The 24,799-nt window shown below is 43.6% G+C and overlaps 1 protein-coding gene across 1 annotated transcript; it reads right to left on the reverse strand.

Annotated features, from left to right (window-relative positions):
• Window positions 1–285: 285 nt before the first annotated feature.
• On the reverse strand, window positions 286–24,799 carry pdhb (pyruvate dehydrogenase E1 subunit beta). The gene is made up of 11 exons (XM_084316419.1): window positions 24,743–24,799; window positions 24,589–24,648; window positions 22,219–22,326; window positions 21,398–21,460; window positions 21,224–21,259; window positions 17,308–17,498; window positions 14,111–14,205; window positions 12,257–12,367; window positions 10,707–10,798; window positions 8,846–8,987; window positions 286–1,872 (listed from the first exon to the last, which is right to left on the reverse strand). Exons 1-11 carry the CDS (start codon window positions 24,776–24,778, stop codon window positions 1,727–1,729), a joined length of 1,080 nt encoding a protein of 359 aa, XP_084172545.1. The 5' UTR covers window positions 24,779–24,799; the 3' UTR covers window positions 286–1,726.

The following is a 24,799-nucleotide window of genomic DNA, read 5'->3' on the forward strand; positions in this document are numbered from 1 at the left end:
ATGAGGTGATTTCATATCCGTTACCGTTTACATGTGAAGTTACCTGAATTGAAGGTGCATTGCCGGCAGACCCCAGTAAACCCTGCCTTCTGTTGAGTTCATGTGTTTTTCTCTTGATAAAGACTTCATGTTCCTGCTGGTTTTTATAACAAAAATGTACAGCCTTATTGACGAAGATATTTTAACTCTTTGCAAAATAGAAAAAGAAAGAAATGTCTTTAATCTTTTGGACAGTTTGTTTACAGTGTGCTGGCTCCTTTAAAGTCTATAAACGCAGCAGTCGGATCAGATGGTAAAACACATCTTTATTTCCGTAACATAGTTCATTTACATCAACAAAATAATTCATGTGAGTCATTACTGTTCCAACTACAATAAATACAGTCCCTTACAGAGTTGTCATATTACAATATGCCTTTTTCCAACGGGGTCAATGATTCCGACATCGGATCATTCCTTTCTTTTAACACCATCTTGAGAACAACGGAGTGCAAGTATTTAAATTTCTTTTTTTAAACCGTGTCATCAACTCTGTATCCCAAGTCTCGACTACTATTTCATTTTGTACGTACGTAGTGGATATTTACTGTTAAGTTGAAATACAAATAGATAGTAAGTAGACGAGGGGAAAAGAGAGAGGACCTCCTCAAGCGCTTTGTGAAGGAAAGGGGGACAGAACCAGAGCCATGCGTTCAGTTGAGTGGCATGTTGTTCCAGGAAGCTGAGTTTGGCTGTTCATGAATCGGCATTCCGTGCACACCAAACTGGATACCCGGTCAATTAAAAAGCTTCTAACGAAGTTCTCGTTGGTTTATTCAGAACCTCGTCCTCTTTAGCCCTTTCACTACCACACTACAGACGGTTTAACCTTTCACTACCACACTAGACGGTTAACCGTTTGTAGTGCGGTAGTGAAAGGTTAACCTTCTGTAGTGTGGTAGTGAAAGGGTTAAGGGTGGAATGAGGTTAGATGATATCAAGCAGATCTTTTAAACGGACAAACGGGATGAAAGAAAAACACCTGGGTGCAGATAACACCTCAACATGCCACCCAAACCCTCTCCCATGTATGGCTCTGGGTATAAGCCAGAAGCAGATAATAAAAAAGAGTTCCGTCAACTCAGCTGTGCGTATGAGACGTCCTGGAACTGTTCAGTTGCTAGGCAACATTACATTCTGGAACATTCTTCTTAGGGACCATTTAGAGCGTAGCGCTCGCAACGGCTCGTCTGAAAAGCTCGTACTGCTTACTATTTAGTAGGGATTCAGAGTATGCTAGCTTAGATCAACCATGTATAAAATGCACCATACCGGATTTTCAGATGTTGGCATTACATGTTACATCAGACAGTAGTTGATAGTTGGTATTTTTTACGCATGGTCCAACATGAGACTAGTTGGTCTTTAGTATGCAGTATGGGCCGTCAGACAGACCAGGAGACAGAAGTCTCATTATCAGAGACTGGAGACGGTAGACGACTGGATCTCTACAGACACAAAACGCCTGGCACCCGACCTCTGATCTTCTGAAGGCCGTTAAAACACACAGAAACCATGTGGAATTGAATAGGTTTCCATCCGTTTTAACGCCCGATGCGGAGATCAGAGGAGTATATATACAAACAACATCATCCAGCCAGACAAGGTCGAGACTGGAGAGTTCTAAAGCAGATCTTTTGTGTTCGTGTTTAAACCCAGTCGTGGTTCCACAGAGAGAGACAGTAGCTCAGATGTTGAGAGTCTTTTTGACGGCGAATATGATGTCTTTGATCTGCGGTGTGCTGTTGTCTTCTAGGATCTTGGCGTAGGGCATGGGGATGTCTACTCCCGTCACCCTGGTGGCCGGGGCATCCAGGAAGTTGAAGGCAGGACCTGATAAGAGACACAAAACAAAAACCACTCCTTAGGTCGCTTTCACATATAGTTTTGGTGGACTCTGTGCGGTTCTGGTGGTGAAGTTGCAACATTGTTGCATTCTTCATTTGGTTCGTCTGCATTCACATAGCAATTTGTCAAGCGCACCGAACTTTCTGAACAATGTCACGCGGTCGAAAAGGCCGCTCGTCTATTGGACACAATGGAGAGTGGAAATCCCTCCCCTTCAGAAAGTGAAATGCGGAAATACACAAACTGCGTAGCCGTGAGCAGGCGTGATAGTAGCAGAGGCGTGGCATAGAGAGTGGAAATGTGTGTGGCTGCGAGCCCCCGTGTGCGCGCGTGTGTGTGTCTGTGGACTGCGAGCCATGTCTGACTCCAGATCAGCGGATCACCCAAGTCTGTCCACGAGACATGTTTACACAGTGTGCTTGTAATGCCGCGCGCCACGGTATTAATAATAAGCCGTGTTTTTTTCTTATTCCTTCTACCCAAGAAGATGCACAGTTAGATATATAGATAGATAGATAGATGCAGTGTGCTGCGCACTGCGGTATTAATAATAATAATAATAATAAGCTGCGGTGTTCCTTCTACCCAAGATGCAGTTTATCAGGTGACTGACTACGTTTGGTCCGATGAAGGCGAACCGAGACCTATGTTTTTTGGAGGCCCGAGTTCGCGTGTTTGGTCCGCGGACCGAGTTCGACTGCGCATTCACACAAACCCGAAAAACCGGACTATCGACTTCTGGTCCGATAGTCCGGACCAAACAGCCACTGTGTGAAAGCGACCGTAGTCTTTCTCAAAAAGGTCTTTATTGCCAAGTAATCTTGCACATTTGTCTTGGTCATTTGGTGCATCAACATTAACTCTTTCACTACCACACTACCAAAGGGTTAACCCTTTCACTGCGACAATACAGAAGGTTAACCCTTTCACTGCCACACGACAAAGTGTTAACCCTTTCACAACCACACTACAGACTGTTAACTGTGTGGTTGTGAAAGGGTTAACAGACAATATCAACAGACCTCCTATTAAGTTTAGAGAGTTCTTCCTCATCTTCACTGTGGGTTAAAGGTCAAGGGATGTTACATTGTAATGTGGGCGTGTGAAGCCCATTGAGACGCGCCCTAACTATTCCCACATGAGTTTAGCGCAAAGCCCCGCCCCATAGCGTGATGGACTGCCGTGGCCTTCTGTATCGCGCTGTGATTGGCTGAGACACTCCCCATGCTGGCTTCTGCCTCTACCGTTAGTCAGTGCCATGCTGTTAGCTAGAAGCTAACGTTATGCTAGCCAGCCTTATTGTCGCTAATCTTCTACAGTTGGAAATCAGTGAATAATAATTCAACAGAATGTTTGTTAAAATAGCTAACTAGTTACTTAAATGTCTCAGCAATCTTTGCCAATAGATTTACGTTAGGGGCACTAGTGTAACGTTAGCTTTATCATCAGTGCTACCGACAGGGTCCACTGACAGCCTCCTGTAAAACAGCAAGGATTATGAAACGTTTATGTTCCTTGTAAAACAAATATGAAAATGAGGTATGAAAGTCCCCTATTATTTACCTACTGAAATATCATTGTTCATAAAAAATGTGGGAATGTTTTCATTTTGTGAATACTGTCGTAGGCCTAGGAATAACATAGTTAGTTACCATGGCAACAACACTAACGTTAGCTCCATGGTCAGCCAGGGCTTGAATAATGTAGTTAGTTACCAGGGCAACAACACTAACGTTAGCTCCATGGTCAGCCAGGGCTTGAATAACGTAGTTACCAGGGCAACAATACTAACGTTAGCTCCATGGTCAGCCAGGGCTTGAATAAAGTAGTTACCAGGGCTGACTCTACCATTAGAGCGGAGCTGACTCTACCATTAGAGCGGAGCTGACTCTACCATTAGAGCGGAGCTGACTCTACCATTAGAGAGGAGCTGACTCTACCATTAGAGCGGAGCTGACTCTACCATTAGAGCGGAGCTGACTCTACCATTAGAGAGGAGCTGATTAGAGCGGACTCTACCATTAGAGCGGAGCTGATTAGAGCGGAGCTGACTTTACCATTAGAGAGGAGCTGATATACTACCCAGTATATTGCTAGCCAATGTACAATCAATTGACAATAAACTGGACGACATCCGAGCAAGGATTCAATACCAAAGAGACGTTAGAGACTGTAACGTTCTCTGCTTCACCGAGACGTGGTTGACGCCGGACGTCCCAGACCACGCCATACAACCGGCCGATCACTTCTTCATCCACCGCAAGGACAGATCAGCAGAGTCCGGCAAACAGCGTGGAGGAGGTATCGCCTTCATGTTTAACAACAATTGGAGCGATCCAGCTAACGTGAAGGAATTATCGAACCACTGCTGCCCAGACCTGGAATATATAACCATCAAGTGTCGTCCTTTCTTCCTCCCGAGGGAGTTAACGGCGATCGTCCTGGTCGGAGTGTATATTCCACCGCAAGCCAGCAATAATGTCGCGCTCTCCAGACTCCACGACGAGGTAAATAGAATCCAAGCGGCGAACGTTAACGCCGCCATTATAGTGGTGGGTGATTTCAATAGCGCCAATCTGAGAAAGGTCTTACCTGACTTCTATCAGCATGTGACTTGTAACACCAGAGGCGGTAACATCCTAGATCACTGTTACACGCAATTCAAGGGTGGCTACAAGGCTCATTCTGCTAGTGGCTTTGGTAAGTCAGATCACGCGGCCATTTTTCTTTCACCAAAGTACAAACAGAGAATCAAAAGCACTCCTGTAGTCTCGCGAGAGGTGCAGAAATGGGATTTGACGTCAGAGGAGACGCTCCAGGCTGCGTTTGACTGCACAGACTGGAGCGTGTTCCGCGACACAGATAACATTCATGTCTACACGGAGACAGTGCTGGACTATGTTCGTACTTTGGTGGAAGAAACAATCCCCACTACCACAATGAGAGTTTACCCAAATCAAAAACCCTGGGTAGACAAATCCGTCCGTGAAGCTCTGAGAGCGCGCACCAAAGCATACAACGACGGCCTAGTGGCAGGCAACATGAATGACCACAAGGTGGCGCGATACAACGTAAGGAGGACAGTGACAGAGGCCAAACGGCGCTACAAGGATAAAATTGAACTCCAGTTTGAACAGGCTGACTCTAGAGCTATGTGGCAGGGGCTCAAAACGATGACAGACTACAAAGGCGCCTCCCTCAAACTGAACAGTGACATCTCCTTAGCAAATGACCTCAATACCTTCTATGAGAGGTTTGATGCTGGTAATAACAACACCAGCTCACAAGCCACGGCAATGGGGGGGGGGGGGGGGTCTGCTGCTGATGGAGACTCAGTGTTCAGGGTAACAGAGCATGAGGTGAGGCGGACCTTTAAAAAAGTGAATATCAGGAAGGCAGCAGGTCCGGACGGCATCCCGGCCGCGTCCTAAAAGTCTGTGCCGACCAACTGGCCCCGGTATTCACTGACATATTTAACCTGTCCTTAGAACAGGCTGTCATCCCCACCTGCCTGAAGAAGTCCATTATCATCCCTGTACCCAAAAAATCCAAGCCTGCTTGCCTCAACGACTACCGCCCTGTAGCTCTCACCTCCATAGCCATGAAGTGCTTTGAGAAGCTAGTAAAGGGCTACATCTGCTCCTCCCTCCCCATCAACATGGACCCCCTGCAATTTGCATACCGCCCCAACAGGTCCACGGAGGACGCCATAGCCCATGTGCTGCACACAGCAGCATCACACCTGGACAAGAGGCAGGGGAACTATGTGAGAATGCTATTCATCGACTACAGCTCGGCATTCAATACCATAGTCCCCTCCATACTCATAGCCAAGCTCAGGGACCTGGGCTTGAACTATGACCTCTGCCAGTGGGTCTTGGACTTCCTGACGGGCAGACCCCAGGTGGTGAGAGCAGGCAACTGCACCTCCTCATCCATCACCCTCAACATAGGGGCCCCCCAGGGCTGTGTTCTGAGTCCCCTCCTCTACTCCCTGTACACACACGACTGTGTGGCTCAGCGGAGTAGCAATACAATCATCAAATTTGCTGACGACACAGTGGTGGTGGGCCTGATCTCTGCCAACGACGAGAGGGCCTACCTGGAAGAGGTCAAGGTCCTGGCGGGATGGTGCCAGGAAAACAGCCTCTCCCTGAACGTCAGCAAAACAAAGGAGATGATTGTGGACTTCAGGAGGTCGGGGGTCAAGGACTACAGCCCCCTCAGCATCGACGGGGCACCGGTTGAGAGAGTCAACAGCTTTAAGTACCTCGGAGCCTACATATCCGAGGACTTGACATGGACCACACACATTGACAGTGTTGTGAAGAAGGCACGACAACGCCTCTACTTCCTCAGGCGCCTAAGGAAGTTCCAAGTCAGTCAGAAGATCCTTAAGAACTTCTACTCATGTACAATAGAGAGCATCATGACTGGCAACATGAATGAATGAATGAATGAAAACTTTATTTAACAGATTGCAGAATGGGTACAATACAGTACGGCTCAATACATACAATTGTTAAGGGGATGCAGACCTGAGAAAGACGTTTGTCTTGTTTCCATCAGGGTCCCCCAGGACATCACCTCCTGGTTTGAGAATAGCACTGCACAAGACCGAAGCAGACTACAAAGAGTGACACGTTCAGCCGAACGCACAATTGGAGGGGGGCTCCCCACCCTCCAGAACATTTACAACAAGCGTTGCAGGGGCAAGGCTAAGAGAATCATTAAAGACTCCAGTCACCCGAACAACTGCCTCTTTGAACTGCTGCGGTCAGGCAAGCGATACCGGAGTCTCAAGGCGAGCACAGAAAGACTCAGAAGAAGCTTCTATCCCCAGGCCATCAGGCTGCTAAACGAACAATGAACACTACACAACAACAACCATCAAACGCACATGGCACACACATCCACACGCACACACTCACTTTAAACAAACACACTGTAGCACCCACTCCCCACACTTTATATTTATTGATGAAGGATTGCACTACAACTCGTACACCTTACTGTAAATTGTACCTAAATTGTACCTCATCCCATTTCTGCTTTGCACTATATAGTACTGTACATTAGTACACTGCATAGTATTGTATATTATATGGTAACTCAGTTACGTCTATTCTGCATCGAACATTGTACATATGTCTATACTGAACACTGTGACCTCATTTTCTACTTCTAAATTACATGCTATACTATGTTATTTGATACTATCTTGTCTAGCACAGTCTCTGGAGCGTAACAGTAAGAAGCATTTTGTATGAAAGTATTCTGTACTTCTGTATGACAACTATTAAAGAAACTTGAAACTTGATTAGAGCGGAGCTGACTCTACCATTAGAGCGGAGCTGATTAGAGAGGAGCCGACTACCATTAGAGAGGAGCTGATTAGAGCGGAGCTGACTCTACCATTAAGGCCCTCCCATAGTCGAGCAGACTGTACACAGAGCAACTCCGCGAGGTCCGCGCAGACTCAAAGGGAGTCAAAGCAGACCCACAGCAGAGTGCAAAGTGCGAAGCTCCTATTTTCTGTCGGACGTCCGCTGAGATCAAAAGCTCAAAGAGTCCGTGCGGACCTCCGCGGAGTCTGCTCTGTGTACAGTCTGCTCGACTATGGGAGGGCCTTTAGAGAGGAGCTGACTCTACCATTAGAGAGGAGCTGACTCTACCATTAGAGAGGAGCTGATTAGAGAGGAGCTGACTCTACCATTATGGCGCTTTTCCACTGCATAGTACCTACTCGACTCTACTCGGCATTTTCGGCATGGTACCAGGTACTTTTTGGGTACTTTTTTAGTCCCTGCTCTGTCGAGATTCCAAGCGGGTAGAAGTGGTACCAGAAAAGTCACGTGAAACACTGCAGACCACTGATGGGTCTCCGTCACACGTTGGAGCGTCTGCACAAAAGCAGAAAGCCGCCATCTTTAATGCCTCGCTTAGGATTCATTTCATTCATTATTTGTTTGCAGCAGGAACAAGTGCAATAAACAAAAAAGGATAGATTCACTGTGTATTCTGCCTCATTTATTGATGAAACAAAACCGACATCAACCCAATTTACCACCGAGCGGAGAGTTTAGTGTCACAAAAAGATCGCTCATTTGTTAAGCTTGTTGTTAGCTTAGGTGCTAATGTGCTTCCGTTTTACCATGGCTAGCAAACATAGCGTGATCAATATAACTCGCTATTGGTTGTTTGTACTAGTAACGTTAATGCTAGTAGAATAGACACAACGTGAGGTAATCACCATCCATTTTAAACCGGTTATTACCCAATGCTAACGTTAGCAGATAGACGCGAGAGGTAACGTTAAAGCTTGTTGTTAGCCTAATGCTAATGCTAACGTTAACGTCAGCAGATAGACACGAGAGGTAACGTTAAAGCTTGTAGAATAGACACAATGAGAGGTAACGTTAGCTTTAGCAGAATAGACACGAGAGTCTGGTTAATGTTGTTATTGATTGATTGATTGATTGATACTGTGTTAAACTCTGGCTTGCTCCAAGCCCTCACGGACATAGCTATGCTCACAGAGCTTTCATGCTGTACACCAGCGGCCCCGCCTCCCGGAGACAAACTGAGTACTACCTGCAGTGGAAAAGGAACGAAGTACCAGGTACCTAAAGCGGGTAGAGTAGAGTCGAGTAGGTACTATGCAGTGGAAAAGCGCCATTAGAGAGGAGCTGATTAGAGAGGAGCTGACTCTACCATTAGAGAGGAGCTGATTAGAGAGGAGCTGACTCTACCATTAGAGAGGAGCTGATTAGAGAGGAGCTGACTCTACCATTAGAGAGGAGCTGATTAGAGAGGAGCTGACTCTACCATTAGAGAGGAGCTGATTAGAGAGGAGCTGACTCTACCATTAGAGAGGAGCTGATTAGAGAGGAGCCGACTCTAGTAAGAGGACTTGTACTCGGTGCTCAGTAGTAATACTGACAGCAGAGGCTCGTACCTTCCATGACTCTGGCGCAGATCTCAGCTCCTACTCCGTACTGAGGCCAGCCTCCCTCTACAGTCACCAGGTGGTTGGTCTTCATCACACTGGTCTCTATACAGTCCACATCCAGAGGTCGGATGGTCCTCAGATTGATCACCTGGAGACAAACACACACACACATGCCGTGTATCCATGCTTTGTGGGGACATTCAATAGACTTACATTCATTCCCAAACATCGACTATAACAACTACATGTGTGTAACCCTGACCCAACCATAACCTCTAACCCTAAGATAACTCTCACGCTCTCACCTCCTAGCCCGGAATGTTATGACTATATCAAATGTGAGGTCTGTAATGTGACGGTCTACATCGTGGAGGTCTGTAATGTGACGGTCTACATCGTGGAGGGTCTGTAATGTGACGGTCTACATCGTGGAGGTCTGTAATGTGACGGTCTACATCGTGGAGGTCTGTAATGTGACGGTCTACATCGTGGAGGGTCTGTAATGTGACGGTCTACATCGTGGAGGGTCTGTAGTGTGACAGTCTACATGGTGGGGGTCTGTAGTGTGACAGTCTACATGGTGGGGGTCTGTAGTAGGGCTGGGCGATAAAACGATAACGATAACTATCGCGATAAATTATTTCCTCGAAATAAACATGAAACGTGGTCGCAAAGTTTCGATATATCGATTTTCCAAGCTTGGCTCCGTTCCAATAGTATCTCCTCCGTTCAGCCTCGGCTCAACACACTCACTAACAACAACCAGCGTTACGTGATGACGTACTTACGCACAACAGCTAACAACCAATCAGTGAAGGAGATGGCCGAGACCCGGAAGGAGGTAGGACTCACTCAACAAGGCTTGCTAGGCTAATTAGCTTCCACGGCATTGTTTTATATATTTACGTGCCGAGTATGTGTGTGTTTTGAATTCTGAGGCCACGTTTATGGTAGTGTGGGATATACAGTGGACGCCGTTTCAATATATTGTGGCGGAAGAGAGTATTTTAGTGTCATATTTAGCACATTGTCATGGAATACTCCGCTTAGAACCAACAGGCTGGCTAGGTTAACTAGCTTGCACGTCGCTGTTTTTATATATTTACGTGCCGAGTATGTGTGTGTTTTGAATTCTGAGGCCACGTTTATGGTAGTGTGGGATATACAGTGGACCTCGTTTCAATATATTGTGGCGGAAGAGAGTATTTTAGTGTCATATTTATTGTCATGAGATACTCCGCTTGTCGGCTAACGTGCGCAGACTGATGACGACATCAACTCGACTTGAGACATTCGCAGCAGCATAAGAAGTTAATTAAACTTGACGGACATTATATCGACGATAATTATCGATATCGAATTATATGAAAATAATTTTATAATTTTATCGCGATAACGTTTTTGGTCATATCGCCCAGCCCTAGTCTGTAGTGTGACGGTCTACATCGTGGAGGGTCTGTAGTGTGACGGTCTACATCGTGGAGGGTCTGTAATGTGACAGTCTACATGGTGGAGGTCTGTAGTGTGACGGTCTACATCGTGGAGGGTCTGTAGTGTGACGGTCTACATGGTGGAGGGTCTGTAGTGTGACGGTCTACATGGTGGAGGTCTGTAGTGTGACGTCTACATCGTGGAGGTCTGTAGTGTGACGGTCTACATCGTGGAGGTCTGTAGTGTGACGGTCTACATCGTGGAGGTCTGTAGTGTGACGGTCTACATCGTGGAGGGTCTGTAGTGTGACGGTCTACATGGTGGAGGGTCTGTAGTGTGGCAGTACATGGTGGAGGGTCTGTAATGTGACGGTCTACATGGTGGAGGGTCTGTAATGTGACGGTCTACATCGTGGAGGGTCTGTAATGTGACCTACCTCACAGTCCACCCCCTCCTTGGCCAGGACGGCAGCCGCCTCCAGACAGAAGCTCACCATGCGAGAGTGAGCCACCATGGTCACACTGGTTCCTAACAACAACAGATTCAGAAAAACATAAACTGACTGAATATGTATTTACTAGGGCCGTCAGTTTATAGCATTAGATTAATTAATTACACAGCAAATTATCGCGTTATGAAAATGTACTCAAAATTAATTAGATTTTTTTTTTTTTTATCTCATTTATTCCATAAGAACGTAGAATACACATTTACAGACTTTTTTATGGTCCATCTGCATGTTCTTGGTATCTGATTCTAGGGACATCTATGGATCTCAGGGAATGTATTCCCAGTGTCAGAAATACTGTGTCTGTTACTATAGGCTTGAGTAAATTGTAATGAACCAAATGAGAATATGAATAAAAATGTTTTTATCTTTGACTGTGAATAACACCATGCTCAAATTGACCAGACCTGAAAAATCTAAGCAAATTAATAGATGGAAGATGATTAAACAGAAGGTTTTGTAGATACAGTACTGAATTGTGCCATCCGGACACATGTAATTTGAAATATGATTATAGAATATAGAATATCAGGCATAAAATGGTTATGTGATTAAAATGTGATTAATTAGATTAATTAATTACAAATCCTGTAATTAATTAGATAAAAATGTTTAATCGCCTGACAGCACTAGTATTTACATCAAAGTGCCTGCATCAGGGTTCCTGCCGATTTCAACAAGTTACATGTAAGACTTTTTAAAGAATGTAATACCTATTTCAAGGCCAGACTAGCAAAAAAGTATGAATGGAAAATTACTATGCAAGATGAATTGTGAATTGATACGGCCATTATCATACTGCTTAATTTGCAGCATTTAAACAAGATACAGAGAAGTTATCACAACATAGAAGTAACTTCCTAATACAATACATTTTTAAGACATACAAATCATAAGACTTTTTAAGGCCTACAATCCTGATTATTAAATGTAAGACTTTTGTCTGTAATACTGGTCAAGAGGTCTGCAATACTGGTCAAGACAGTAATAGTGGTCAAGAGGTCAGTAATACTGGTCAAGAGGTCAGTAATACTGGTCAAGAGGTCTGTAATACTGGTCAAGAGGTCAGTAATACTGGTCAAGAGGTCAGTAATACTGGTCAAGAGGTCTGTAATAGTGGTCAAGAGGTCAGTAATACTGGTCAAGAGGTCTAATGATGGTCAAGAGGTCTGTAATACTGGTCAAGAGGTCTGTAATAGTGGTCAAGAGGTCAGTAATACTGGTCAAGAGGTCTGTAATACTGGTCAAGAGGTCTGTAATAGTGGTCAAGAGGTCTGTAATACTGGTCAAGAGGTCTGTAATAGTGGTCAAGAGGTCTGTAATACTGGTCAAGAGGTCTGTAATACTGGTCAAGAGGTCTGTAATACTGGTCAAGAGGTCTGTAATACTGGTCAAGAGGTCTGTAATACTGGTCAAGAGGTCTGTAATACTGGTCAAGAGGTCTAATGATGGTCAAGAGGTCTGTAATTAACCCTTACCTTGCCTCTCCACCTTGGCCTTGCCGATGGGGACGATGAAGTCTTTGGACTGAAACTCTTCTGACATCTCAAAGGAGACGCCGTACATCAGCTCGTTCTCCAGGAAGATCACTGGAGCAGAGAGACAGAACGTGGGTCTTTTGGAGGCTGCAGTTCAACAGTACAGGTATCTACAGGCATGTTAACACTTCACTGAGCACCTATCCTCATCATTAGGGCACAAGTATCTACAGGCATGTTAACACTTCACTGAGCACCTATCCTCATCATTAGGGCACAAGTATCTATAGGCATGTTAACACTTCACTGAGCACCTATCCTCATCATTAGGGCACAAGTATCTACAGGCATGTTAACACTTCACTGAGCACCTATCCTCATCATTAGGGCACAAGCATCTATAGGCATGTTAACACTTCACTGAGCACCTATCCTCATCATTAGGGCACAAGTATCTACAGGCATGTTAACACTTCACTGAGCACCTATCCTCATCATTAGGGCACAAGTATCTACAGGCATGTTAACACTTCATTGAGCACCTATCCTCATCATTAGGGCACAAGCATCTGGTGTTTTATTTAGTGCCGTCAATAGATTACATTTGTTTTTACTAATTAATCTCACAATTTTCTGTAATTAATCTAGATTAAAAATTGCATTTTTCTACTTAAGACCGAAGCTTGTAACAGATATTTACTTGAGTAAAATCATGGAATTAATGTAAAATCAACACAAAGAAAGTATATTTAGATTCAAAGACTATTTTAATAGCTTTCTTTGAATACAGTTTCTCTCCTGTGAAATACAAATGTTCAACAAAACCATCAACATTGACTCAGCTAGATCGCTTTCTTATATTATATTGAACAATTTTCACTCCATAGATTAACGCTTTAAATAATTTAAATTAATCTCCAGAGATTCATTTTGACAGCCCTAGTTTTATTATAAACTGGAACACAGAGATAGAACACTATTTAAACAGACTGTAGATTAGAACTATATAGAAATATAACACTATTTAAACAGACTGTAGATTAGAACATATATATCAAGTCAAGTCAAGAGTTTTATTTGTCACGGCATACAAGCATACAGTGAAATGCGGGTGGTCATGCCCGCAGCGATTGTGCAATAATACAAGTAATAAGAATAAGAATAAGACGTTCGGCAAACTACAGGGTGTGCAAAACAGTCGACTTACAAAAAAGAACCGGTGGGAGGATTTCAACAAGATAAATGAGACAACAGTGCAAAATATTTCACTATAATACCGGTATTTCAAAGCAAAGTAAAAAAATATATAATAATTTAATGCTGCCCCCCGTGCCAATGAAAATGCTCCCGCGGGCCAATGCGGGCACGCAGGCCTAGGGTTGCCGACCCCTGATATAGAGATATAACACTGTTTAAACAGACTTGACCAACACAGACAACAGGGTAAGAAATGCATGTTATTGTTGGTTGACCTTTTGACCTAGAGGCCCGACAGAGGGCCGTGAATAGAGGATGTGACTGAAAAGGAACTACTGTATTTAGAACAATTTCTAAATGTGTAACTAGCCATTTCTAAACTGTCATTAGTCTTATGTGTTTCCTCTTAATAAAATTAAGTAATTTCAAAATAACTCCTCAAATATAACTAACACAAAATAGACCCAATAGAATATCTCCCTTGAACCTTGTGGAGAGACAAATCCTTGGGCCGTGCTGAAGATTCTTATTATATATATTACTATTGTATCATGCACAATCGTTGCGGGCAAGACCCCCCGCATTTCATTGTATACTTGTATGCCGTGACAAATAAAACTCTTGACTTGACTTGAAAAGATATCAGCGTTCTCTCACCAGGGTTGTCGTCTCTGATAGCAGCCTTCAACAGACCCTTGGCGTCCTCTGCATTCCAGGGACTCACAACCTTCAGACCAGGACAGTGGCCATACCTGCAGAGAGGACATTATCATCCTATGATCAGATGATATGTAGGCATTAGGCAATACTAGTCCTGTGTGAAGAGAGCTTAGTAAATCTGATATGTAGGCAATACTAGTCCTGTGTAAAGAGAGCTTAGTAAATCTGATATGTAGGTAATACTAGTCCTGTGTGAATAGAGCTTAGTAAAGGTGATATGTAGGTAATACTAGTCCTGTGTGAATAGAGCTTAGTAAAGGTGATATGTAGGTAATACTAGTCCTGTGTGAATAGAGCTTAGTAAATCTTATATGTAGGTAATACTAGTCCTGTGTGAATAGAGCTTAGTAAAGGTGATATGTAGTAATACTAGTCCCGTCGGAATAGGGAATACTAGTCCTGTCTGAATAGGGAAAGATAGATAAGATAAGATACGATATTCCTTTATTGATCCCCTTGGGGAAATTCAGGCATCATAGCAGCATGGGGGACGGGGGGGGGGGGGGTACAGGTAGTAAAAACAACACAAGCAGTGTAAACAAATAGGTCAATATAATTGACTATCTAACTAACTGAAAATTATTCACAGTATTCACAGTGGCTGCGTTTACATGGACAGTTTATTCCCCTTTTCATTCGGAATTAACGTTAAATCCTATTTAAAGTTATCATGTAAACATCTGAAAATACTTAATTCCGAATGAAAATGGCCATTCCGAAATAAAATCCATTCCGATGTAAGTGGCCGGTTTATTCCGTTTATCATTCCGAATTAAAGCTTTTTCTGTCCATGTAAACGCTTTTTCGGAATTAGTTCCCCCCGGTCTTTCTGCACATGATCGCGCATAGGCTACAGTACACATAGATGATCGCGAACAGGGGCACATATTGTTCCATAGCATACGCCTTCAGTTGATCATGACAAATCCTCTCTTACCTTGACGATTAAAAAGCCTCCATAATTTAGTAAATAAAGCTGTAGCCAGCCAGCTAGTATTGATGCTACACAAAATGCTATCCACAAAATAGCTACATAGCTAACCAACTAAATACAATGGTATCCTGAGGTAACGTTAGATACAACGTTTGCTAGTCGAAATGACTGGACACACACAGGGACAAGTTAAACATCAATCAATTAATTTATTCCAACAGGTAGTTTGAGCTGCATGTGAGCCGCGGTCTTTCTCTCCTCTCCTTTGGAAACGAATGATGATACGTTAGCTAGAAAAAGCACAGAACCGGCCGGCAAAAGTGAAGCTGCTAGCAACAGACACTATAATACTTCCGTCGGGGGATTTCAAAATAAAAGAGCGACGTCTAAAAGCACCGTAAATAGGTTTATTTTGTACATTATCTAACGTTAACACGAACCTAAACTAACTTTAGATTAGTTTAGGTTCGTGTATAGATATATATATTAGATATTGTAAAGAATAAACGTATTTACGGTGCTTTTAGACGTCGCTCTTTTATTTTGAAACCCCCCGCCCGGAAGTAAAAATTATGCTTATTTGTCTGCTTGTTATCAATGGGTTGCTACATACGGGGTACAATGTTACATAGGCTGTGCGTCGATGTTGCAGAAGCATAAAGGCCTGCAACACCTTTGCTTTGTCGATGTTGTGGTGCAGTTGCTTTGAAGTTGCTGTAGCATTTAGAGGCCTTTAACGTTAGCAGAATAGACACACCGAGAGTCTGGTTAATGTTGTTTGGTACGCTAGCACAGTAGCTGAGAATACCGGTCGCAGCTGTTTGTTTACTTCTGGTAAACGTAATGACGTTAACATCCTGTTTACGTTTACCCAATCAGAAGCCTTCCCAGCCCCAAACCTTACGATGACTCGAAAACTCCCGATTAGACAGTGACTTTCATGTAAACACCTTGTCGGAATTAAGATTTGACATGTAAACTCGCATGATTTTTTTTTACATCCGAATGATTTGATTCCGAAGTTATAATTCGGAATTAAAAGTCACCATGTAACCGCAGCCTGTGTCACATAAGGTGCAGTATGCATAAAGTAGTGTTATAATTTACTATCTACTGAAATATACATTGTTCACAGTATCACAGTATCCACTGAAATATACATTATTCACAGTATCCCCATAGTAGTCCTGTGTGAATAGGGAATACTAGTCCTGTGTGAATAGGGAATAGTAGTCCTGTGTGAATAGGTAATACTAGTCCTGTGTGAATAGGGAATACTAGTCCTGTCTGAATAGGGAATACTAGTCCTGTGTGAATAGGGAATAGTAGTCCTGTGTGAATAGGTAATACTAGTCCTGTGTGAATAGGGAATACTAGTCCTGTCTGAATAGGGAATACTAGTCCTGTGTGAATAGGGAATACTAGTCCTGTGTGAATAGGGAATACTAGTCCTGTCTGAATAGGGAATACTAGTCCTGTCTGAATAGGTAATACTAGTCCTGTCTGAATAGGTAATACTAGTCCTGTCTGAATAGGGAATAGTAGTCCTGTGTGAATAGGGAATACTAGTCCTGTGTGAATAGGGAATACTAGTCCTGTGTGAATAGGGAATACTAGTCCTGTCTGAATAGGGAATACTAGTCCTGTCTGAATAGGGAATACTAGTCCTGTCTGAATAGGGAATACTAGTCCTGTCTGAATAGGGAATACTAGTCCTGTGTGAATAGAGAATACTAGTCCTGTGTGAATAGAGAATACTAGTCCTGTCTGAATAGGGAATAGTAGTCCTGTCTGAATAGGGAATAGTAGTCCTGTCTGAATAGGGAATACTAGTCCTGTCTGAACAGGTAATACTAGTCCTGTCTGAATAGGTAATACTAGTCCTGTCTGAATAGGGAATACTAGTCCTGTGTGAATAGGGAATACTAGTCCTGTGTGAATAGGGAATACTAGTCCTGTGTGAATAGGGAATACTAGTCCTGTCTGAATAGAGAATACTAGTCCTGTGTGAATAGGGAATACTAGTCCTGTGTGAATAGGGAATACTAGTCCTGTCTGAACAGGTAATACTAGTCCTGTCTGAATAGGGAATACTAGTCCTGTCTGAACAGGTAATACTAGTCCTGTCTGAATAGGGAATAGTAGTCCTGTCTGAATAGGGAATACTAGTCCTGTCTGAACAGGTGGAACAGTTTCATACCAGGCAGCGAAGCACTGGGAGTGTTGAGCAGCGACCCCAGCTGACGCCCCGTTGGGTCCGCGGAAGACGATGGGGACATTCTGGCGACCGGCAGACATGTAGTAGGTCTTAGCTGCCGAGTTGATGACCTGGTCGATGGCTTGCAAGGAGAAGTTCCAGGTCATGAACTCACAGATGGGCCTCAGGCCGGCCTGCGGGGAGAGGAGAAGCAGGTAGATCAAACACCTGAAACACAGACCCACTCAGACAGACAGCCCATGTAGCCCCTTCCCTACGTGGCATTTCCCCAGGGGGAATGCACCTGATTGGATAAACACACTGCTAGTGGGCGGTACCTGGTTCTCTGCTCACGTTTTCAAAAAGAAAATAGCGGCAAGGTTGTTGTCAACTTTCTGCTTTCCTACCTAAAGTTTAACCTAAAATATGTTTGACAACATTTTTAACCCTTTTCACGCCTATAACGTCGTACGACGGGTTTCAAGTTCATGCGAATTCTGCCAATAACGGCGTACGACGTGATTCTGATCAATATTTCATATTTTCGCCATGGTATTCATATTTCACTCACGGAGCCTTGTCATATGTCAAGGACTACAGCCCCCTCAGCATCGACGGGGCACCGGTTGAGAGAGTCAACAGCTTTAAGTACCTCGGAGCCTACATATCCGAGGACTTGACATGGACCACACACATTGACAGTGTTGTGAAGAAGGCACGACAACGCCTCTACTTCCTCAGGCGCCTAAGGAAGTTCCAAGTCAGTCAGAAGATCCTTAAGAACTTCTACTCATGTACAATAGAGAGCATCTTGACCGGCAACATCACCTCCTGGTTTGGGAATAGCACTGCACAAGACCGAAGCAGACTACAAAGAGTGACACGTTCAGCCGAACGCACAATTGGAGGGGGGCTCCCCACCCTCCAGAACATTTACAACAAGCGTTGCAAGGGCAAGGCTAAGAGAATCATTAAAGACTCCAGTCACCCGAACAACTGCCTCTTTGAACTGCTGCGGTCAGGCAAGCGATACCGGAGTCTCAATGCGAGCACAGAAAGACTCAGAAGAAGCTTCTATCCCCAGGCCATCAGGCTGCTAAACGAACAATGAACACTACACAACAACAACCACCAAACGCACATAGCACACACATCCACACGCACACACTCACTTTAAACAAACACACTGTAGCACCCACTCCACACACTTTATAGCACACACCCACTTTAAACAAACACACTGTAGCACCCACTCCCCACACTTTATATTTATTGATGAAGGATTGCACTACAACTCGTACACCTTACTGTAAATTGTACCTAAATTGTACCTCATCCCATTTCTGCTTTGCACTATATAGTACTGTACATTAGTACACTGCATAGTATTGTATATTATATGGTAACTCAGAACATTGTACATATGTCTATACCAGGGTTCGAAATTAACGGGGGCTTGGGGCTAAATGCCCTCGAAAATTGACCAAATGCCCTCGATAATCAGTTAAGGGGGGCAAAAAAAGCCCCCGACAGTTTACTAATTATATATATAATTATATATATGCTCTACAGTGCGAGCATTTCTTCGTATTTGCCCCTAATAAAATGTGTGTGTGCGAACCGGAAAAATCAATTACTTGCAGTGTGCGAGACAGACGAGTGATTGTGAAGATTACAAAACAGCTCCGCTGTTAATAGTTCAGATTGAAACTGGACTGAAATTCAGTTTTTGGGTGGAATGTTTGTTCCAAGGAGGAGGGAGGCGGGGCCCGCTGCGTGTTACAGGGAGATGCTTCCAGGCACTTGAGAGGTGCTGCGAACACAGACAGAGCGCTCTGCTCTCATCAAGCATTACACTGCTATCTTAACGTTAGCAAGCTAAGCATCTGCATAGCGCGACCTGTGTAACGTTAAGTAACTTGTGTTCGGCGGGGAAAGACCGTTCCATTTGTAACACAACTCCAATTTGTAACATCCAAATCCGATCCCGATGCGCATTTCCTTCATTCCACAGCGCTGAGCGCGCAACGTATTTCATTGATCGATCTGGCCAGAGCCTATACTCACAAACGTTGCGTGTGTGGGGTTTTTCATCAATTTGAAACAAGCCTCTTGACTGTTGGAATTAGGGATGTTAAAAATCTAATAATATTATTCAATATTAGACATTCATTGATCCAGAGGCAACCGGTTATTCGTCTGCTATTTGTAGATATATCAAGACAACAACACAACTTGCCCTCAGGGACAATAATATTTAATCTATTTAGATAAGAGTATGTATGTATTATTTACAGATAATTGAAGGTACCTCAAAACATGAAACCAAGCCATGATGTCACACATCGTGTGTGTGTGTGTTACTTGAACAATTGTCACTGTGCTCCTAAATTTCTGTGTGCTCCTAAATTTGTATTTAGATTTTATTTATTAACATTTTATTTAGGAGCACATGTGCTCCTTGGGAAAAAGGTTAGCGTAGAGCCCTATATATGGAGACATTAACATTACGTTATCAAACATAGGGACGAAGACTGTAAAAAAAAGTGTCAACAATGTTTTATAATCTTTATGTTAATTTTCATTATAAAAATGTTGTGCCCCCGAAATACAAAAAAAAGCCCCCGAAAATCAATTAAGGGGGGCAAAAAAAGCCCTTGAAAAAAAATGTTAATTTCTAACCCTGGTCTATACCGAACACTGTGACCTCATTTTCTTCTTCTAAATTACATGCTATACTATGTTATTTGATACTATCTTGTCTAGCACAGTCTCTGGAGCGTAACAGTAAGAAGCATTTTGTATGAAAGTATTCTGTACTTCTGTATGACAACTATTAAAGAAACTTGAACTTGAAACTATGCTGCGGGACTCAGCACAACTCTGCAACGCTTCAATACTGCCACCTGGTGGCTGATCGGCGAGTTGCAACCGGAAGTGGATCTCTTGTGATCCCGGTGCGTCTCCCTATTCTGTCCGGCCACTCGTTTATCGTCCCTGGACTCAAGACACACACCCTGGATATGGATCTTTGCCATAACTCAATAATCCACATGATTTGGGCGTATATTAGTATTATACAAACCGGAACTGGATCGCCTCGATCCACATCACATAACTGGGATCTGTTTGCTCCACTCTCATCGCCCAACGCTACGAGGAAGCTGCCGTGAGTTTCAGTGTTTTTCTTTATCATTTTCGATACAAACTGCTCTGATCTATATATCACCCATACTACATAAATCATTTAACGTCGGTCACGGAATTATAAACGACCCCCCCCCCCCCCTCGATATATCGAACTATATATAATCGATGTTGAATGGGCCATAGTAATGTCAATTTAGCTATACAATTTAAAAAGTTATAGCCCTGCAAAGAAGGTGAACATCTCCATAGACTTACAGTACTGGCAGAGAATGGTATAAGATGATCAAAGTGGTGGCAGGGAATGGGTTAATGGTAAGTTTGATATGATATATATATGATATGATTCTGGATCTCGATTCATAATTTGATCTGCAATGCCTAGTTTGACAGTTTGATCGGAACTTAGTTTGATGGTACAGCATTTCCTATGATAAGATTAATATGTCTAGTTTAGTTATTCAGTGTTGGCTTGGTTTTTAATTAAAGAATGTTGTTGTTGTTGTTACTCCACCTGCACACTAGAGGGCGTAGGCAGGTAATCACAGTAGTACTCGCAGACAAAAGGGGATCACAGGTGTATGGAATAAAGGACTTTCATTTTGGGAAGCCACACAGTTTTTCAGCCGTGTGCTGTTGGTCATGTACGTAGTGTTTAGTATTCTTCATGTTTTTTTCTATACAAGCTCGTCCACATTTATCCTTTGCGCCGGTCTTTTGTTGTGTTTTTTTTTTTAACTCTACGTGTGCATAAATGTGTGTTTCTACTCACCATGGCAGATCCCACAGCAATTCCAGCGAAACCCATCTAGAGGGACAGAAGAGAGAGAGAGAAATCAAACGAGTCCTAGCAGCCAAAGGAACGACCACAGTAACTGGTATAAAAATCATGAAATAAAAGAAATCCCATTGAAATGTTTTTCTGAACAGCTCCAGTAAGCCTCACCTCTGTGATTGGAGTGTCCATGATGCGTTTGTCTCCATATTTCTTCCACAGACCTCTGCTCACCTAATGAAATGTGTACAATAGAGATGGTTAAAAAACAGCACAAACCCTGTGCTCACCTGCACAGCGGTTGATGTGGGTCATTCATTATGTCATTAAAAACAGCACAAACCCTGTGCTCACCTGCACAGCGGTTGATGTGGGTCATTATGTCATTACAGTGTCACACACAAACCAGTCCCTGCAGGAAACTGTCATTTTGCGATCGCAAGAAGTAATGCTAATTCAACTGAACTCGACTGATTTCATTGACTAACCAACCAGAACTAACCAATCTGTAAAACCATTTTTGGGGGGTAAAACCACCCAATCATTGTACTTCTGATAATAATGTGTTGATACAGAAATACCTCTAATGCTTACTAAAGAACTCTATGCAAATATATGTGTAATTTATGCGAAAATCATGATTAAAGACACTTTTAACCGCTCCATTTACCCCAATCACTTAAAATTGTTATAAGTAACATTGCTCCCTTTGTGCTGAACATAATTTGTAGTAATATGTGATGAATTCATAAATAATTGTGATTTTAATCCATGCTTATTAATGACCTCTCTAGTGCTTATTAAACTAGAATGGGTGCTCATTGCTATAGTGGACCATAAATAGTTCCCCCCAGTGAACAAACACATATGTTTTATGTTGTCTCTTTTGGCCTTTTGATTTGAAGCTAGAGTCCCCCATTGGACTTAATAATTTTAAAGAATAAACGTCTGTTCTATTCTACTGGGGCTCTATTCTATTTTATTCTACTGACCTTGTATGCTCCATCGTACTGAGCCACCTCCTCTCCCAGCAGGTACACCCGGTCATCTCTCTCCAGTTCCTCGTCCATGGCCTGGTTCAGAGCATCACGCACAGTGATCTGGGAGGAACAACACATGATTATTCATACATTATACCACAGTTGACCATAGAACAAAACAAAGATTAAGCAATGTCAATGGGCAACACACCCAGCAACGTCGTAGACACAGGGTCAATAATATATTCCATTGTTTCCTTGCAACAAGATGTTCCAATGTGCAACATGATATTTAAAGAACCTGTACAATGTTAATGCAGTCAGAAAAAGCTTAGTGGAATATTAATGCCAGGAGTGTCATTTCTTCAGCTTCGGGTGTAACAAATCATTTGATTTGTTATAATTATAACTGTTTTGGGTCACCCTCTCTGAGCACAGCCAACCCTCAGTATGTTGAGGGGGGCGTGGCTTAGTGCACCCTCTCTGAGCACAGCCAACCCTCAGTATGTTGAGGGGGGCGTGGCTTAGTGCACCGTCTCTGAGCACAGCCAACCCTCAGTATGTTGAGGGGGGCGTGGCTTAGTGCACCCTCTCTGAGCACAGCCAACCCTCAGTATGTTGAGGGGGGCGTGGCTTAGTGCACCGTCTCTGAGCACAGCCAACCCTCAGTATGTTGAGGGGGGCGTGGCTTAGTGCACCCTCTCTGAGCACAGCCAACCCTCAGTATGTTGAGGGGGGCGTGGCTTAGTGCACCATCTCTGAGCACAGCCAACCCTCAGTATGTTGAGGGGGGCGTGGCTCTCAGGAAGATGTCAAGTTAGTATCATAACATGAAGCTTTCAAATGTAAACAAATTCATGGGACCAGTGTGAATGGTTGGTATGGGAGATTAAGATAGTCTAACCTGCTGTGATAGCATGTGATAAATAAATTGTCACAGTTGCTGTGGATGTTTTTTAACCACTTACATTAACTAAAGTGTAGCAAACCAGTTGCATTACTTGTTTGTGGACTAGCGAGCCAATATCCTTTACTGGCAACTGACCTCTACAGTGATGGGCCAATCAGGGTAACAGAGCAGATGATGTAATCTTTTCAGGGACTAAATTGGCTCTGAAATGGTTATGACGACAAACCAGGAAGATAGTCCCTCAAGAGGCTTGACGCCAGGAACACACCAGACACCAAAGCACCCCAAAGCATGCCGAAGCACCATGAAGCACGCGGCACCAAGAACCCTGAAGCACACCAATAGCATCCCAAAGCATGCAGAACCACCTGGAAGCACCCCAAAACACACCTTGAAACACTGCAAAGCACGGCACCCTGAGGCACCACAAAGTGCTCCAGAAGCACCAGGAAGACCAGCCAGTTTTTCTTTCAGCGCTCATGTTAACCCTTTACTATCACACAACCGACGGAAATGGGTTAACCGGCTGTCGTGTGGCAGTGAAATGGTCCTGATGAATTGAAAATGGGGGACCCTGATGTAAACAAGACGAAAGTCTTTCTCTGGTCTGCATCCCCTTAACAATTGTGTGTATTGAGCTGTACTGTATTGTACCCATTCTGCAATCTGTTAATAAAGTTTTCAATCAATCAATCAAAGGGTTAACCTTCTGTGTATTGTTGCAGTGAAAGGGTTAACCGTTTGGTAGTGCGGCAGTGAAAGGGTTAACCGACTGTACAGTTGAGACCAGCTGTGCAGCGGCCAGCTCACAATCTTCAACCATAGTTTCGTGGTCTATTCTATCCACAAACCACAAGCACCTCTACATGATGTGACTGGAGCATAATCTCTTGTTGACCTGGTGGCATCTGGTGTGAAGCGCCAGGCTCCCTTTGGCACAAGGAAGGCGCTTCACAACGCTTTGGTGCGTCTCTGACATCAAGTCACATTTCCATAATACTCACAGCTCTAGCATTATGGGTAACTTTACATTGACACCTCTGATAAACAATGGACTAATATAGAAAAACACCATTTTCATATTCCTGGTCCTGATTAAAGTAACAAGGCTGAGGCGAGTGCCTGCCCTGGACACTGTCCAACACTGCCTTTAGCCAAGCAAGCTGTCACCACCACCCATCCTGTACTCATCTTCACAACTTGCATCCAGATAAATGCACTTATGACATCCCCAGTACAGTGACACCTGCCTAATCAATAGCATCTATCTGCGAGAAGTAGGTAGAAGTTGGCTCATGAAATTGCGTTAAAAACGCCGTCTTTGACATAACATTGGTGTGAATGACAGCAGCTAAGCTAAATGACGTTAGCATAGCCTGCTAATGTAGCATGAGTTTACACCGTGCTGTGGACGTGAAGAGGCTAGTTAGCTACGGTTAGCATGCTAACGTCAGCTGCGACCTGGGACAGACCTGCGCGGAGGCCGGCGACGTTTTGTGAAACTCCCGCCGAAGAACCGCCGAAACAGCATTCTGTAAAGACACATAGAGACACGGTTATTGCTGGCATGTCATCTGTAAATACGCTGTATTTGTAATGTAAAGCTGTACTGGTGTTTTTACTTACCCTCCCAGAGCGAGCAAAACACCTCAGCGACGCCATGTTTGACCTGTCCTCTGCTGC

Source organism: Notolepis coatsorum (assembly GCF_963971535.1).
Source record: "Notolepis coatsorum genome assembly, chromosome: 6".
NCBI classification, from domain to species: Eukaryota; Metazoa; Chordata; class Actinopteri; order Aulopiformes; family Paralepididae; genus Notolepis; species Notolepis coatsorum.

Bases quoted from the DNA above. Each gene is read 5' to 3' on its own strand.
- pdhb (XM_084316419.1), bottom strand. From the start codon at position 24,778: ATGGCGTCGCTGAGGTGTTTTGCTCGCTCTGGGAGG. The intron at 21,260-21,397 runs GTGAGGCTTACT...CTGTCCCTCTAG, and splicing joins TGGACACTCCAATCACAGAG to ATGGGTTTCGCTGGAATTGC. The intron at 1,873-8,845 runs GTACGAGCCTCT...GTCTCTTATCAG, and splicing joins CTGCGCCAGAGTCATGGAAG to GTCCTGCCTTCAACTTCCTG.